Below are 18,670 nucleotides of genomic sequence, written 5' to 3' on the forward strand. Positions count from 1 at the left end.
ATAATGATTAGAATATATATGAAAAGTACTAAATTAATTTAAAAACTAATGAAAAGTGATATAAAAAATGAAAAAAAAAAGTAAAAGAAATGCTATTTTGAATTAAGAAATCAAAAGACAAGAAGAGATTTTTTTTTATAAAACTTTTGTAAAACTAATAATTATGTACTGTAGTGAATGGTCAGGAAAATAAGTTATTAATACTTGAATGAAAAAGGTACTCTCAAAGAAAATAATGTCTTGAGAATCCAAATATTGTGAAAACTATATTAATTAAGATTGCCAACTAGTCAAGTGTTTCTAAACACAATAAAAAATTTTGAAACTTTTAAATTGAGTTGTCCTTTTTTTGACATGCTCAATTTTCACTCATTCTGTTGCAAATCTATGTTGTTTCTCTTTTCAGTGGTTATTGCTTTGCATAGTTTTAAAAAATGTATCTTTTTGTATGTTCCTTGTTATTTTTTTCACTTTTTAACACGCTTTCTTTTTCTGATTTAAATGGATTTCTTAGGGTTTTATTTCTATACCATGTGGCTTTAAAAATCCCTTATTTTTACTACCACTTTATTATGACATGAGTGTCAAATCACACATATAAGTAATAATCGCTCTTTCATTTTTGGCAATTTCATCGTAAATCCGAGTTAGATTTTTATAATTCTTTTGGCAGTTATTGCTATGCATTTCACATGTTTTTAAAAATTCCAATATTTTTACTAGAGCCGTGGTGGCTCAGGGGATTGAGCCCTCATTCCCTTCTCAGTGAAATGACTTAGGTCTGAATCCCAGCATCGGCATGGGGGATTTATCTCCCATGACCTGCCCTTATTGATATTATTATGCTAAATTTATTATTTAACTTAGAATGCCTTATTATGGATAAAATATTATCTCGTAACTCGAGCTCTACAAATACTAAATAAAAGTTTTATTGCAATTATGATCCAGTTTTCATCTTTAACTATCAATTTCATTATACTGTTTTCATTTCAATCTTCAATTATACCATATAGCACCAACCACACCTTAATTTCCCCTTCATGAGTCAACTTGCTGATTAAATAAGTTGCGTAGATCAAACACCAGATTGATACAGTTAAGAAAATATTGCGTGAAATTAGGGTCAACTGTTACAGAAATGAGTCAGCGGGGTTAAATCCCTATTGAACAGCTATGGCCTACAGCTGGCCGTAGAGCTTCAGAAGAAGAAGGGGAAAAAAAATTTGTACTTAGTGCAAAAAATTTTTATGCTGCAAAAAAAAAGAGGAATAAACATATTTATTTATTTGAAATATTTTGAAATTCTATATTAAATACTTCTTTCAAGAACAATAAATTTTCTCCATTTTTGATTCCCCCCCTGTAAGTTTAGTTGTATGCAGCACATTATTTCAAAGGCTTTAAGGTCTTCCTCAATGCAATCTTTTTACAAGTTTCATCAACTGTTGCATTTAAATTTAACATTTCCTCATCATGGAACCATTCAGGAAACATCAGGAAATCATTTTTCTTTTCAAAGTGAAACAACATTTATAGTCTGTATATTTTAGGGATCCCTTTGACATGACACTCTTCTCAAAAAAATTTTTTCTTTGTTTTTTAAGAAAGCAATTAAGTGTCATGATGATTTATAATCAATATTATCTTTTTTTTAGAGTATTTTATACATTGTTATTAATAAATACAAGTATGATGCTTCGATGGATATGAATTATGAGGTAAGTACTGCTTTATTTGTACTAATATTACATTATATGTTCTTCATGCTTTCATTCATTATTGTTCATTTCGTTATTCTTTTTTTAAGTGAGCATTAGATAAAATATAAAAATTGCATTCAATTAGATTTTAATACATAATTTGATAAGCATTTAACTAGTAATGATGGCAGCTAAATTGTGTTAAGTTTCTTGATATTTTAAAATACTAGTAGGCTGCTCCCCCTGCTCGCTAACGCTCGCCAACCCCCGAAAATTGCTGCGCAATCTTATATGGTTTGCTTCACAAAGCAAGCTCGCTTCGCTCGCTACTAACTTAGGTACATTGCAAGTGCACAAAATTCTAAGAATTCAAAACAATCATTGAAATCCATCTAACAACTTTTTTTAAAAAAAAAAACATCTTTTTAGTAAATACTAAGTCATTAAAATAAATTTGAATTCAAATAAATGACATGTAATTCGTTAAACTTATTAGAAATGTGCTATAGTATAAAATCTTAAGATAAAATTTCTAAAACTGATATCTCTTTAAAAAGGTTAAAATTTTGGCTATAATCAAGTCTATAAAAAATTGAAATAAATGAATTGCAATGGAAAAACCTGCATAAACAAAACATTATGCTTTTAAAAAATAATAACCATGAATGATTCACAACTTTGTTAAAAACATAAGTATAAGTCTTAGAAGTTTGACATACAAAAGAAAAACTTGCAGAAACTAAACATTAATTTGCAATAAATACTAAATGCGAACAAATACTGAGAAAGATTAAGGGCTTTGTTAATAACAAAAAAATAATTACTATTAAAGATTAAGAACTTCCTTAAACACAATTATAAATTTCACTGTTAGGCTGTCAAATGATCTAACCCTAGAGAGACCAACATAAAGTTGTCCATGACTAAAAACTGGTTTAGTCTATATAAATTCGTGAAAAAAGCGCTTTCGACAAAATACTAAAATAGATATCTACTACCCACTTCTGCCTAGCTTAATAGTATGAGATTGCAGCAGCTGAATTGAACAACCTGCTGATGCTCTCTCTGATTATTTCCGTTTTTAAAAGCGCTATATGTTGAGCCACCTTAGCAAGAATTGGCATGTGGTATTTTTAGCGACAACCATTAGTCGATTTTCTAGTGTTGCCATTCGGGGAGTTGTAATGAGGCTTTTTTTGCCGCCGTATAAGAGAAATATATATATATAGATTAATAATAACTTGCTCTTCATTCATTTGACAATTTTTTTTTACATGGTGTGTAGCATTTTTAAAAAGTGCTTAAAGGTGCTTATTTTTGATTTTTGTTATTTGAAAACCCTTAAAAGTGCTTTTTTCATGAGGTGTTTTTAAAAAGTGCTTAATTTTCTCTTTTAAAAAATGAGATTTTTTTCTTTTCGTTACCATGTGGATTTTCGCCACATATTGTGCAAATGCATGCTTTTCACTCCTGTCAATGTTTTAACAATTCATTTCGGCGTACCATCGGTCCGTAGCGTATGAAAGTACCAATCATTTTACATGTTTGATGAAATACTTGCAAGTCCATATGTGCGTCTACTGAGCTGGGTTCAGTGAGATTATTGCCTTCTCGTGCAAATTTTCGGCATTTTGCAAGATATTCTCAATTTCAGGCTTCATTTCCCCCTCCGATATTGAAGCAAAAAATTTCTCTATCTTTTTATAACGGCTAATATAATTTAGAAAAGAGTCCTTTGTCAGAAACTAGTTATTTTCTCATGATCATCTTAAGTCTTTGAAAATTATTTTACATTTTGTTAATGTATATAGTGCTTAAAAAGATTTTTTTAGTGCTTAATAAGTGCTTATTATTTGTCGAAAGATTTGGCTATGAACCCTGTTTTAGCTTTTCTTTATTTCTGGTTATGTATTTAATTTTTTGTTTTGCAAAAACACTATGCTACAATTTTTTCTTTCTTTTACAAGCAAAATTTTTGAAAAAGTTTATTATTATGACGTATGATTTCAGGGTCAAGAAGAGGCAATGTTTCAAGAGTATAGAAAATCTCTTAAAGTTATTTTTGACAACTTAGCAATGCTGGTAAGCCTACCATTAACTAAACTGGAAAGTTTAAATCAATCTAAATGACCAGTCTTTCTTCAATATTTATGTACATATATAATCACATATAAATATGTACATATATGTACACATATTATGTACATATTTAATCCCTGTGGCAGAATTTATTTGGACTTTCTGCGATAAACCTCTCTTAAGTACTAATATCTAACTACAAGATACTTTTAATAATTACTAATATACATATTATTATTAAATATAAGTAACAGAAACGTTGTATTTACAAAGAAAAAAACCCTGTTTGGATATAATGAAATAGTATGTATTTTTTTAAATGAATATGTAATATATTTTTTATTCTAATATGGGCGATATTCTCAAATTTTGTGAGAGGAAAACACACTAATTATTTCTTTTTTCGCATTTTGTAAATCATCATCACATTAAAAAAAATATAATTAAAATTCGTGAAAGGAAAGAAAACCAAAGTTTATTTTTTTCTCGATAAGAATCACGAGCATTTCTTTCCCTCTGATGCGTGAAAAAGGCATCTTTCGAATATAATTGTGGAAGCAAAAAATATTTCAAATATTTCTGCAGAAGGGAAATTTTTTGTTCAATATTCTTTATTTTTCATTCTTCTCAGATGAGAATCGAAAAATTGCGATAATTTCTTTCCCCTCCGATGCACGAAAAAGGCATCTTTTAAATGCAATTTTAGAGAAAAAAAAAATTCAAAACTTTTTGCAAAAAAGAAAACCAAAGTTTTTTACTTTCTAAAGGAAAATTCTTTCTGCAAGAACTCCTGCAACAATGTTGCCATGTCGCCGTGATTCTGCCTCGAGATTATGTTTGAAAAGAACTAAAAGAGTACAATTGAAATATGTTTAGTAAACAGTACATAACAGTTCATAAAAGAATTTAATTTTTAAGTTACATATAACTTAATTTACATACATTTTCTCTCTTTCTTTGTCTATTTCAGATAAACATACTTTTATTATTACTCAGGATAAAACCTTCAAAATTAATAAAAGTAATATTTCGCAACCTTAAGAATTTATTCATGAATTATAGTGTAAAAAAAATTTATTTATGATCGGACTAATGATTTAAATAAAAAATTCAAATGATTCAATTAATTATTTTTGTTTAATGTGATTTCTTTTATATCAACCCTGATTATTATTCTGAAAAAGTGTATTATTATTAGTGAATTCAATCTTTTGTAGTATAACAATTAGACTTATTTTTGTGTGTATCTATTCTTTAGGATTTAAATTTAGTATTTACGCATACAAGAAATATAATCACCAATACTCTAAACCAGTGGAGAAGTCTTTCATTTCAAGAAATAGAAGTTGCAATCACTTTTCTCTATCTTCTAGGAGAAGTATTACCTGTAAGTATAATTAATGTTATCACTTGTTTTATAATATAAATGTTTTACATAAATTTTTGTTGCATGTTTATTTCTTCCATTTCCTTAATGGGCTGCTATGAATTTGCCATGACTTTATCTGTAATACAGTCGATCCCGCTTAAAGGAATACCATCAGTTCCAACCAAATCTATGCAATTAAGCGGCTTATTTGATTAGAAGGGGAGTGTAATATTCAATCTTAAATTCAAAATTTTTGCAAAATTTTGCGTTTTCATGGTATTTAATGCATATTACAGTGTTTTGATCAAATAAACTCAGTTTTGTGATCAATAAACAATTATAATTAAAACTGCCTGTGTTAGTATCATAAAATATAAATGCCATTTAAGTAACATAAAAATAAATCAATGTTAGTCAGGGTTGCAAAAAACTCTTTTTCTAGAAAAACCCAACTTCGGGTGAGTTTTTCTGGTATTTATTGCATTTTTCTTGGTTCTTTTTGGCTTTTCTGGGTTCTTTTTGGCTTTTCTGGGCTTTTTATGTTCTAATAGAATTTTTTTCAAAAGAGAGGGCAGGGATAAGTACCTTATTTTAAAACAGCTTATTTTAATATTAATAATTAAGTTTAATTTTATAAATTGACTTAACATATAGGTAATTAATAATTAATACAAATAAATTGGTGCAAAAGTCTGAAAAAAATGTTTTTTTTTTCTGACATCACAATACAAAATGATATATGTACTCACATACATCACACATTTGAAACTTATACACGATTACTTTTTATTTATATTTTAGTCTTAAAAAATATTTGAGGAAAGTTTTTTATTTTCATAGAAAGCGAATCACTGACTAATCAATGGGCATACAGTCAAATCTAGCCAGCAAGGTGACTCTCCAATCTCCAACTTTCTCCATAAGTTAATTTTTTTAGGCTAGACTACATATATACTCAGTCCAGTCACATTAATGTGACCACCACCTACTTTCGACGTCAATGTGAAATAACCAATCACAGAAGGCAGGTGGCAGCACATTAGAGTGGAGTGTATATATAGGATGTCCTAGGGCATCGGAAAGAATTTCAATCATTGGCGTAATGCAGAAACGTAGCGATTTATCCGACATTCAAAAGGGCAAGATTATTGGCTTTCGGGCCAAGGATGGAAACATTTCGGAAACGGCTAATTTTGTGAACTGTTCACGTGCCACCGTGGTAAAAGTATACCGTGCATGGCAAAATGTCACTATCCAATGTGCCACATGTGGTGCACCACGGGCTATAGATGACAAGAGGCGAACGAATTGCTACGGATATGAGTTCAGGAGAATAGACAGGCAACTGTTGATCAACTGACCACCCAGATGAACCAAGGGGCTACCAAGAGTGTATCCTCAGCAACTGTTCAGTGAACGTTGGTGCGCATGGGCCTCCGCAGCAGACGCTTGGTTAATGCACCTATGCTGACTGCTGTTAATTGACGAAAAAGGCTGGAATTTGCACGCCAGTACCGCAACTGGACGTCCACAGAGTGGCGACAGGTGGCTTTTCACGATAAATCACGTTTTATGTTCCATCGGACAGATGAACACGGCGTTAAACGTCTGAAAGCTAACAACCTGCAACAATTGCCGGAAGGATCGAGGCTGGAGCAGGGAGCATTATGATTCGGGGAATGTTTTCCTGGCGTTCACTGGGTGCACTTATCATTGTGGAAGGCACGATGGATCAGCACAAGTGCGCATATGTCCTAGCAGACCATGTCCACCCCTAATTGCAAATGATTTTTTCTCAGAATGATGGCATCTACCAGCAGGACAATGCAAGGTGTCATACAGCTCGCAGTGTATGAGCGTGGTTCGAAGAGCACCAGGATGAGTTTACCGTACTCCCCTGGCCGGCAAACTCACCGGATTTAAACCCAATCAAGAATCTGTGGGACCACCTCGATCGGGTTGCTCGCGCCATGGATCCTCAACCGCGTAATTTAGCGCAGCTAGCCACGGCACTGGAGTTGGCACGACTCAACATCCCAGTGAACACCTTCAAAAGCCTAATTGACTATCTTCCTGCACGTCTCGCAGCGGTCCACTCTGCCAAAGGTGGTTATTCTGGCTTTTGACATTAATGTGACTGGACTGTGTATTTCAATAGAAAAACCTCTTTAATACAACAGGGGATAAGAAAGAAATCAATCTTAGAAAAACCCACTTCAGGGTGGGTTTCACTGGGTTTTTCAGAGTGGGTTTTACTGGGTAGGTGGGTTTTTTGCAACCCTGATGCTAGTGAAAAGTAAAATATAGGTACTAAAATATTATTTGATCCCTTCTACAAAAGTCTATAATTATAATGGAAGACTGTTTTTATACCTGTTTAATGCATCAATTTATCAAAATTAGATTTTCCCTTTCAATTTCTACTAAGACTTTCTAAAAGACTATGGAAACTTTTTTTGCCGGAAAAGGCTAAAAAAGCAACTATTTTCAGGAATAGGCGACTATCGGGAGACTTTTTTAATCTTAGTGAAGTTTTTTCTCAAAAATGAACGTTACTTTTCAGTCCCCTCGCTATCATGTATATAGTGCCGCCAAAGAATATAGAGGGGATCTATTTTGAAGAAACCACCCACTGAAAGAAACAGCTGACAAGTTGTCAGAAGAAGTGAATGAAAGACTTAAAGAAGTCCTTAGGCTAAGGATGTTCAAGGAATTAGATTTGTACAACGTAGTCTGCAAGCATGAAACAAATGAACAAAAACTAAACTAAATTGTTAATAAAAGAAACCTAACTCTTATACAATCATTTATGTCCAGAAAGCCAAAGATTTAAATTTCCATTAGATTTAATAAAATACTTGTTATTTTTTTCTCCCTGAGGGGGGCAGTTTTGTTCTTTTTAATTGTTTTTTCCTTCTATTAACATAAATATTTTATTGTAATTCGACTTATATTTTGGTACCTAGTTTCTAATATGTATACCTTTTTTTTTGTACAAAACTTTTTTTTAATCATAGTATTTGACAATTAAGCTATAATTTTAGTTATTTGGCTACTATTTTTGATAAATTTTTGTTCCTGTTCAGGCAACTATTTTCATAGTTTTAGGCATTTATTTTCCTTCTTGAGGCTACTAAAAGCAACTATTTTTCTTCCTTTTTTGCTGTAGCAACCCTGCGACCGTACTATGACTGTACTGCGCTTTTGAAAAACTAAGAAAAAGTATTCAAGGGTCCCTAATTTTCCTAAAATTCGTCTTTTTCTTTGAATTGTCTCAACTCTTGACTAAGAACGCAGTATTAAAGTAGCTGTCCAAATGTTTAAATTAAAAATTTTAAAAGAGGATGATAACTTATTTCAAAAGGTCTTAATTTTTTCTAACTATAATTATTATTCTTTAAAAGTAAGAGTTTAAAAAATATACTTTGACAAGTGTAGGAGGCCTAAATAATAAAGTAATGCAATTGTAAAATATAAGCAGCAAATGTAAAGCATAAGTTTACAAATGAATCTTTATTGTCAAAATGAATGATAAGCAGTTTCAAGTTTTAGAAATTTCGAGAATTATTTGAACTCAATATTTTAGTTTGTAAGTGTATTCATATGTTGTGAATCATGTTGCATACTTGTACCATATAGTATGAAGGAGTAATAGAAATTTTTTCATTGATAATGATGCATATTATTTTTTAAAGCTATTGCAATTTTATTGATGATTTTGGTCTACCAATAATATTAATACTCATATTTTTTTTTCTAGTGAATTGCATTGAGGCATATTTTTTTTAGAGTTGTTTCATAAAATAATCAAGAAGTAAAACTCCGAAAATTTTTTTTCCCAAAAATTTCTTTTGAAATCTGAGCTTAACTTTAATAACTTTCTTTTTTTTTTTCTTTTTTTTTTTTTTTAAATCCTGAACTCTTAAATCTTAAAAATTTTATTTCAAATATAGAATTGCTTAGGAAGTTCCTCTCCAGCTTTTGCAGAAAAAAAGGCTGAAATAAATAAAATGCTCCATTTGGTAAGTATGCAATTATATTAGCTTTAAACAAATCATTAAAAATTTATACTGTCATTTTAATTTAAGTTCCTTTTATGTTAGTTTCCAGTTATTTGTAAAATTTTTTCTAATACTAAGATAGTTCATTTGTTATTTTAAACTAATTTGTTTTTGTTTTTTTTTTCACTAAATTTGTACGGATTTCTAAACACATTTTTAAGTTTCTGAGTGTATTAGTTTTATTGCTCAATAAAACAAAATATAACACAGTATTGAATGTACTATTCATAGACACAGATTGTGCTCCGGAAAAAATTTGGATTTCCGAATTTTTCGCTGATTGCGAACCGAGAGTTTTCGAAAATCCGAGGTTCAGAAGTTTCGAAAAATCATTGATCACATTTGTGTATATAAAGTCTTGTATATTTTATTTAGAATTATTAGAACTAGAATTTATACTTGGCAGCTCTTGCATTTGTGTATATTTTTTTTTCTGGTGTAAGAATGAATGTGATAAGACATAAAAGTAAACCTATATATAATTGTTAATTTGAATTATGCTGCATATAATTTATTTAGAATTTCATGTTTTGAAAATATCAAAAATTTGAATTTGTAAAGACATAAATTTTTTGAAATGCTTTATTAATGATTTCACTCAAGAAATTTTCAGGATTTTTGAGTTGGGCTCACAATTATACCTGTAGACGGTAACTTAATTAAAAATGTGGCAGTATTACTTTTTACTTTACTTTGTGTAGGTTCATTTTTTAGATTTTTTTTTTTAGTGAGAATTTTAAACTTTCAAATTTGTCCCATTTAAAAAAAAAAAAAAGAATTCGTTGATAAAATTAAGGAAGATGTGAAAAAAGAAAACATCGAAAAAGAAAAAAGAAGACAATGTTTACTGGCTCGTACCCCCAAACATCGCTGGTACCAGAGCACCCGTCCAGGAGGTGCACTCAACATTCAGATCAATTTCAGATTCAATTTCTGCAGATCTACTATTTTCTTTTTGTCCATGTTCCAAGTATTCTATTTTCAGTTAGTTAGTGTTCATTCAAATTTTTTTTATAATAAAGTTTTAAAATGTACTATCTTGCACTATATAACCCTCTCTGTAAAACAATGATTAAGTCTTGATTAATTACGTAGAAAAATTTATATTTCTCTCTTTTTTCGATAAATCAGAGGATATATTTCTATTTTTTAGTTTTTTTTAAATCTTAATTCCGTCTCTTGATTATTTTTATTTATATGAACTATTATTTTGCCTTAACTGTAACTTTAAATTTTTTTTTTTAAACATTTTTACATTGTCAGGGTTGCTACTCCAATGGGAAAACCTGGAAAATAGAGAGAATTTAAAAATCACCTAAAGTAACAGGGAAAATGTAGAAATTTTTATTTTTTCTTTACAAACTTTGAAAATACAGGGAATTTTCATTTTTTCTTTACAAACTTTGAAAATACAGGGAATTTTTATTTTTTCTTTACAAACTTTGAAAATACAGGGAATTTTGTCCTTTATTTTCGTCTTTCCCACTCAAAGCCCAATCTATAGCCTATTTAAAGATGATATTTCAGCTATACTACACTATTTAATTTACTTTAGCATTATTTGTTTTTAAATATGTTCCTCTGTACCTTTTTTTCTCTAAGTTTCTCAGGCAATTAAATTTAGTATAGTTAGTACACTATAGCTCACACAAAAGTGTAGTGATAGTGTGTTTCCTCCTAATAATATGGTGTCTACAGGGAAAACACATGAAATTTTTTTTTCCAGATTAGAGTGCAATTTAATAACATATTAGTTTCCGTGCTGTATACTTCTTGAATATTTGATATTTTGCAGCTCATAACAACAGATGTTAGTACTCAAGGGCATTCAATAGTAGTTCTACAATTTTTTGAAACAGTTGTTCGCTTTGAAAAATTCTTTGCTCAGGAGTCACAACATATACCCGAAATTTTGGTATGCTCCTTTTTTAAATTATATATATATATATATATATATATAGATAATGCTTATTTAATATTTCAGTTTGCTTTTTTGGATAACAGAGGGCTTAAAAATAAAGATCCTCATGTAAGAAGTCGTGTATCATATTTGTTTTCAAGATTCATCAAATGCCTCAAGTAAGTTAAAATCAAAACTTAATAAAGTATCAATTTTTAATATAATACATGGTGCGAGTATCATTTTTAACATACCAGCACTTAATATAGTATATCTATCATAGCCAATCAAATGACTGGACTTTATGTTTCTTGATAGAATGTGTGAAATATGAATGTTAGGAAGGAAGTGAACACTTTATTGTAATTCAACAAAATTGTATAGTTTTTATGTATTGCAACACACAAAGGATAAGAATTTTTAATTCAACGCATTTTTTACATATACAGGGTGTTTCCATTATACATTTTCCTCAAACATATTTATTATTATTTCTATAATTCTTATAAATAATATTATTTCTTCTAAGAACTGTCTTGATTGTTTTGACATTTTTCTGGGTAAAAACTAACAGTTAGTTAGAAATGAAGTAAAGCTATCAAAATGAGCTACTTACCAAAACATTTAGTTTTTGTCACTTTTCTTATGCAAAAATACCATTCTAAAATTTTAGGTACTTTCTTGAAATTCACAGTTATTCTGATTAGATTGATCTAACCCGGCCAATCGTGGTAGAAATAGGTATATGACAAGTATTATTTGAAACAAACAGAATAGAATATTGACTGTACATAATTGTTAGAAAAAGTCATGAAATCAAGTGTGCATAAATGATAAGTGCATTTTCAATGGAAAAGTTCTGTCATTTGACCGGTTATGATATGTTTAGTGTTAAAAAGTGCTTAAAGGTGCTTATTTTCGTTTTTTAAAAGTCCTTAAAGGTGCTTTTTTCATTGGGTGTTTTTAAAAAGTGCTCAATTTTCCTTTTTCGAAAAGGGAATGTTGATTTTCGTGATGTATATGTAAAAACGTCCTTTTCATATTATTCTATTCAACGTTTTCACAATTCATACGACCACAATCCATTTCGGTGTACCGTCGGGCGTTAGATTATTGCACTCTTATGTGCGCTGCATTTTACAAGATATCCTCAATTTCAGGCTTCATTTTCCACCCTCTGATATTGAATCGAAAAATTTCTCCATCTTTTTATAATGGCTAATATAATCGAGAAAAGAGTTCTTTGTTAGAAACTAGCTATTTTATGTAATTTGGTAAAGTCGTTGGAAATTATTTTGTTAATGTATATAGTGCTTAAAAATATTTTTTGAGTGCTTAAAAAGTACTTATTTTAAGATTTGGCTACGCATCCTGTAATACACGGTGTTAACTGAGAGATTGGTTTGTTCCCTCTGTCATGCCCGAAATTATCTCGGGCACTTACTGTTCCAAAATGTCATTTACTCAGTTTAATTGTTATACTCAAACATTTGTATATAGAGACAAGTTTTAATTTGGTTCGTCTCTTTGTCAAACTCGAATCTATTTCTGGAACAATAGATGGCAGCACTCTATTGAAGGCTTCAAAGAATAGAGGTTTGCCTTTAAAGTACACAATATATATATAATTCTTTTTTGCAGCAAAATGGTGTCCAGCTTTTAAAGCGTTATATAGAAGATTTATTTTTTTAGAAAATGATTTAAATGTTTTTTTGAAAATTTTTTTTAGAAAATAAAGCTCCATTAGAAATAAACTTTGCCACTGCTAGCAGTGGCGTAGTTTTAATATATGTTTGAGGGGGGTTATCGGTCATCTCCTTCTAATATATATATATTGTCCAGTAGTGGATTAATCGTAAAGAGACAGTTCCCAGTAGAACACCAAAGTCAACCATCACTAGCTACGGTCAGTAAGCGGTTGGGTGAACACTTGGATCAGCCTGCGTAGGGACTGAGGATGCACGGTATCGGTTCTCGTTAATCTGTTCTGTAAAGTGCTCGACTTCACGCGCAGGTCATCGGGCTACTAAAGCAGGGGAGCCATCCCTTCTGCAGTGGATCAAAATTGTGATGGCGTGTCTTCGGATCATCCTCAGGAATGTTTCCCAGACTGTCGACAATAGCCCATTGTGCTGCTCTAGTGCGACGTAAATAAAGTACCTAGCCCTGCTTACCTATATATATATATATATATTCTAAACGTTTAAATTACAAAAAGTGAAAAATGAAAACTTTTTTCATATCTGCATCCTATTTATTGTACAGTAGTTTATTATTCAAGTAAAGTTTAATTTCGGAGGGGGTTTTGTTTGTCCCCTGAACCATCCCCATAGCTACACCACTGACTGCTAGGCTGAGTGGCTGCCCCCTAAAGTAAAATATGCAGTGGTTACAAAACCTTAAAATTTTTATGCATGTCATTACTTAACATTTGATTTTTGCAATGAAAAAAAATCTACAATTCATGTACCCAAATCATCAAAATAACTTAACTGTTAAAAGGTTATGGTTAAAAGGTTAAGGTTATTTAATATTATTTTCAATTGTTTCATTAATACTTCAAAAATATTTTAGTTACAATAATTACTTGTTGCTGGTTTAAGCTTTATAAGAATTATTTTTCTTCTTTTAATTGTGTGTAAAAATAATTGTTGTATTTCGATTGATTTGTAAAAAGTAATTAGCTTATTATCTCATGTTAATTTCATTTTCAAAAATTTGACTTAATTGCAACCTCTTCAGTCCTGGGGGGAAGGGAGACTGAATTTAGTAGACTAAATTTCATGAATAGCATTTATTTGAAACAGTCCTTAAAATATTTTCTGTTGAAAACAATATTGTTATTTTTCAGAATTATTGCGAATTGATCAAGTATGTTACACTGAAATGAAAAAAAAAAAATGCGATGAATGCTTCGATTACACAAATGTTCCAAAACATAAAAGTTATGCTAAAAATGAGTGTCTATAAACAATGCTTTCTTACACAAAATGTTTTCAATTGTGTCGAAATTTGTTTCAGTTTCCATTTGACGTCAATGTTTTAAAATGTTGATCAAACTGAAAATTAGTTGTTTTTTTTTAGACAAATAAATAAAATTAAAAAAATCTAGAAAAAAACAATAGCGAATCAAAAAATATGTACAAATATCATTTAAAGAAAATTATTGATTTTTTATTCAGTGATTGGTGTAAAAAGATGAATGGAGTTAAAATTAAAAAAGATTTTTTGGAAAATATTCAAAGTTGGTGAGGTAATCAGCGCCATGAAATTGGCAAGCAAAACAAATTGTGTTCAAATGAATTCTTACTCAACAGGTCTCAAATGTCTAATTATACAGAGGGTATACTTAAAGAACTTGAAGAATTGCTAGTTTTAGATTCCCCAGTGAATGGGATTGGATCTCTCTCTTCTGACGATCAGCTCTACCTATATGAAACTGCAGCTATACTAATTGTTTCTGCTAATTTTAGTCCCGAGGTATGATATTTTCTGCTCATTTCTCAAATGTTTTTATTGTCCATTCTTCCAAAATTCTAGAAGAGTTAAAAATGACCAAAACAATTATTTAAAATAAGATTTGCTTAAATTTAAAAACAATTTAATGTAACCAGAAAGTTAAGTTTTTCTTATTTACTTTTCAGGGTTTTTCTCAGGCAACTAAAATACAACTGTTTGCAACTATTTTTGGCATGCGGCGACTATGGCAACTTTTTTTGCCCAAAAAGGCTAAAAAAGCAACTATTTTCAGGAAAAGGAGACTATTGGGAGACTTTTCTGTGTTCCTAGAAATTTTNTTTTTTTTTTTTTTTTTTTTTTAAAGCAAAAATTGGGTGGAAAATCTGCATCCCACAAGATAGTTTCTGAACACATTGAACTTTTTTTTTCTTAAAAAATAAAAAAATTTGAAAATTTTGAATTGCAAATTTAAGTCTTGACTTTTTAATTCGTTCAATCTGCACAGACTCCATTGTAAGTCTATTTCATTTCTCGATGGCCTTTTCAATGATTATTGCTACGAAATTCTGCATGATTTTTAAAAGAAATTTTTAATACGATATTAGGATGCGTGAATTTCGAATTTGTGTAATCACTTTTCATATATGTAAACATTTACGTTTTCATAAAAATTATCATATTTGCCACCAACTTGACTGAATGGATCATGGTATATGACAATTAAGTCATTAACAAAAATTTAGTCATATTTTTGATGAATTTTTGTTCTTATTTAGGCAACTATTTTCCTAGTTTTTGGCTACTATTTTTATGTTTTAGGCTGCTAAAAGCAAATATTTTGTTCATTTTTTTCTGTGGCATCCCTGACTTTTTTTTTAAAAAAAAATACATAACTATTTCCCAATTATTTATTTTAGCTTTATATAAAATTTTATTATCTACAAATCATATTATTTAAGAGTTAGTATCATTTCCTACTAAAAGTATTTGATTCTAAAAATTAGTGTGTAATTGATATATAATGTACACAGTGCACCTCCCCAATCCTGAATTACTTTTGATCAAATGATTGAATCTTTACGTTCTAGGGCCCTATCTGAACGGTTCGAGGGGGTGACTTCAAATATGCAAATTACATAATGCAGTTACAAAATCAGACGCAAAAATGAACTTTTTTTCTAGAGATTCGGATTTCTGACCCCCGAAATATAGAGCTGCAATCTGTGTAATCCCATAGTTTGGTCAGGAGAACAATCCAAAATTTGGACCCTTTAATGTTAATTTTACTTTTTCCGTATTTCGCCATACTTCAAGAACTTTTTATGCTGATTGAAAAGTTTTTGTACACAATTATAAAATTTCTTCATCCAAGGATTATTTGGACAATATAACTTTTAGTAAATATTTATTTTTTATTATTTTATGTAGTAATAATTGGAAAAATTTGGAATTGTAAGGCATATAAGTTTTTATCTCATTTTAAAGTATGTAATTTTACAAAAATGGCAAAATCTGAGTTAAATTGGATAGTTAGTTCTTGAGAAGTTGAAATTTTAAAAGGTCGTATATTTAAAATTTGATTTCTCAGGAACTATTCAACCAATTTTGCTCAAATTTGTGTTTTGCCGTGTAAAATTATATACTTCAAAAAATTTTATAGCGTACAATTCAAACTTTTTCTACTATAATTAAATAAAATAATAAAAAATGATAAATATTTACTAAAATTATATTTTTGCATCTTTAAATAAGCGAATTTTATTACTGTGTGCAAAAAATTTTAATCTTGCTTAAATTTTTTTTTGAGATATGGTGATATAAGCAAAAAGTAAAATTAACAGTAAGGCGTCCATACTATGGGGCCCATATTTCCCAGTTTGTAGTTATCCTCTATGTTTTAGGGGTCAGGAATCAGAATCCATCGAAAAGAAGGTATGTTTGTGAAATGTGTGTTTGTGTCTGACTTTGTAATTTAAAACATAAACTGCACTAATTGATTAGCATATTGGCTGTTATCTCCTCGAACTATTAAGATTGAGTCCTAGAAAGTGAAGATCTGATCATTTGAACAAAAGTTATTGTACTATAACGATTTTAATTTCTTAAGAAATTTATTTTTGTTTCAAATTGTTGCTTTTTAGTTTTTACAAAACTGAAAACATGTACTAAATTGACTGAAATTTAGTACTATATTATTTGAACTGGATCGCAATGATAAACTGCTTAAATTTTTTTTTTAATATGGTGAACCTTCCAGGAACTGAAATTTCAGTTCACTATAACTGGGAGCTCACTATATCCGTACTGCAAACAATTTCTCCCTTTTATGACACATTATTTAAATAAATGTCCCAGGAAATTCAAAAATGATTAAAGAACAAATGTAATTGAGGACACTTTTGGTTCACTCTATGCACAAGTTGACAAACTCTGTAATATGATATGAAATAATTTCAGACTAAGTTGGAAGCCTTGCAACGATTGTTGATGCCAGTTGCTGAGAAGTTCGCAACATTGTTACAGAGCCTACCTACAACACCTGACGAACATCGTAGGAGAGAGATTGCTAAATGCATGAATCATGCCATTGCTGTTACTAGGTTTACCTCCTACTAGTTTTTATTTTCATTGTTTGACTGTACAAACTTTGCCTTTGTATATATGTATAAACATTAATACTAGTGAAATACTAATTCTCTTATATTTAATGAAGTAGGAAAATAAAATGTCTGTGAAACAAAAGCTCTGTTAACAGTTATGAATTTAAATTATTAAAAGGGACTTATGAACCATAATTCTAAAATTACTTTTATTTTCAGACCACTATGAGTTAACGAAAATCTACCAAAAGCTCTTTAGTAGTTAAATTGTTTTGAAGAAGAAATTCAAATTTATATTTATATATATATATATATATATATATATATTGATNGCAGGCATAATAATGCATTTTTTGAAAGTTTCATGTTTTTCAACTTTGTGTGCTTGTAGAATATATTAATTTTCCCTTAAATACAAACGTTTATATATCAAATTGAAGGTAATTTAATGTAAAATTTAATAACATAAACAGCATTAAAATATCTGTATTGCAAAAAAAGGTTATGTTCATTTTAGTAGAACAACCAAACACAAATAGTTTTGAATAAGGACGTGTTTTGTAATAAAAGCGCACTAGCCAATCTCAAACACTGTTCTTAGGACCAATCAAATGTCTGTAGCTATAGTTTAGGTTATTTGGATGGTAAAAGATCTATTGTTGTGAAAATATTTTGCGGAATGATGCATACTAGTACAATTAAATAGAGTATTGCTGTTTTTGAATATTTAAAGTCCTTTTTTTTTAATTAAACTAATATTAAACAAGGTCATCAACAAGAAGAACTAATTGGACATCTACAAAAGAAGTCGAATTGTCATATTGAGAGAAAATGGCCTCTCTTGTGCTGAAATTGCTAGACAAGTTGGTGGTTCAGTGACTTGTTCTGGTGCACGAAAGTTCTGTTTACGTTATGAAAAATCGAAATCAGTGGAAAATAAAGCCAAATCAGGCTGGAAAAAATGCACAAGTGTTACTGCCGATAGAAAAATTAAACGGCTATGCAGGGTTTGAAAAAACCCGGGGATTTTTGAAAAAACCCAACTCGCCTGGGTTTTATTGGAAAAACCCGGGGAAAATTGGGTTTTATCTGAAAAAACCCGGGGAAAATTGGGTTTTTTCATTTAGTGCTCATAAATTTTACTGTGAAAATATTTTTATTTATTAAATAGTATTGTATAAGTAAACACTAAAATTTCATCTGACTTTTACCTGTAATAAAATTAAACTGGAATAAATATTTAATGGTCTTCAATGTTTTTATAATACGATTAATAGAAAGTGAAATTAAAATTATGTATAATTATAAAGAGTATCAGTTACTTGTCCCTTTTTTCAAATATTTAGATAAATATATGCATTTTAACTTTATAGTTTCAAAAAACAAATTAATCTTAAAATTATAAAAAAGCATATATAAAAAGTTATAGCTTATTTTTTTAAAATCAGATAATAAAACTTTAAATTTGTTTATTGTTGTTTAATGTATCACTTAATAAA

General features: G+C 29.6%; 1 protein-coding gene across 8 annotated transcripts in view; it reads left to right on the forward strand.

Moving 5' to 3' along the window:
- The window catches only part of LOC107443002 (exportin-T), a 100,693-nt gene that overhangs the window by 56,326 nt on the left and 25,697 nt on the right, over positions 1–18,670 (forward strand). For all 8 annotated transcript variants that reach the window (XR_011636312.1, XM_016056725.3, XM_071178197.1 and 5 more), the window contains exons 11-18: positions 1,659–1,721; positions 3,714–3,785; positions 5,041–5,169; positions 9,105–9,173; positions 11,008–11,127; positions 11,197–11,291; positions 14,430–14,592; positions 17,029–17,171. Coding sequence is in view for 7 of the 8 variants with exons in the window: in XM_016056725.3 (XP_015912211.2) it covers positions 1,659–1,721; positions 3,714–3,785; positions 5,041–5,169; positions 9,105–9,173; positions 11,008–11,127; positions 11,197–11,291; positions 14,430–14,592; positions 17,029–17,171 (854 nt within the window). In the remaining variant the exon portion in view is untranslated. The remainder of the gene's footprint in view (positions 1–1,658; positions 1,722–3,713; positions 3,786–5,040; positions 5,170–9,104; positions 9,174–11,007; positions 11,128–11,196; positions 11,292–14,429; positions 14,593–17,028; positions 17,172–18,670) is intronic.

Source organism: Parasteatoda tepidariorum, chromosome 3, assembly GCF_043381705.1.
Source record: "Parasteatoda tepidariorum isolate YZ-2023 chromosome 3, CAS_Ptep_4.0, whole genome shotgun sequence".
Lineage (NCBI taxonomy): Eukaryota > Metazoa > Arthropoda > Arachnida > Araneae > Theridiidae > Parasteatoda > Parasteatoda tepidariorum.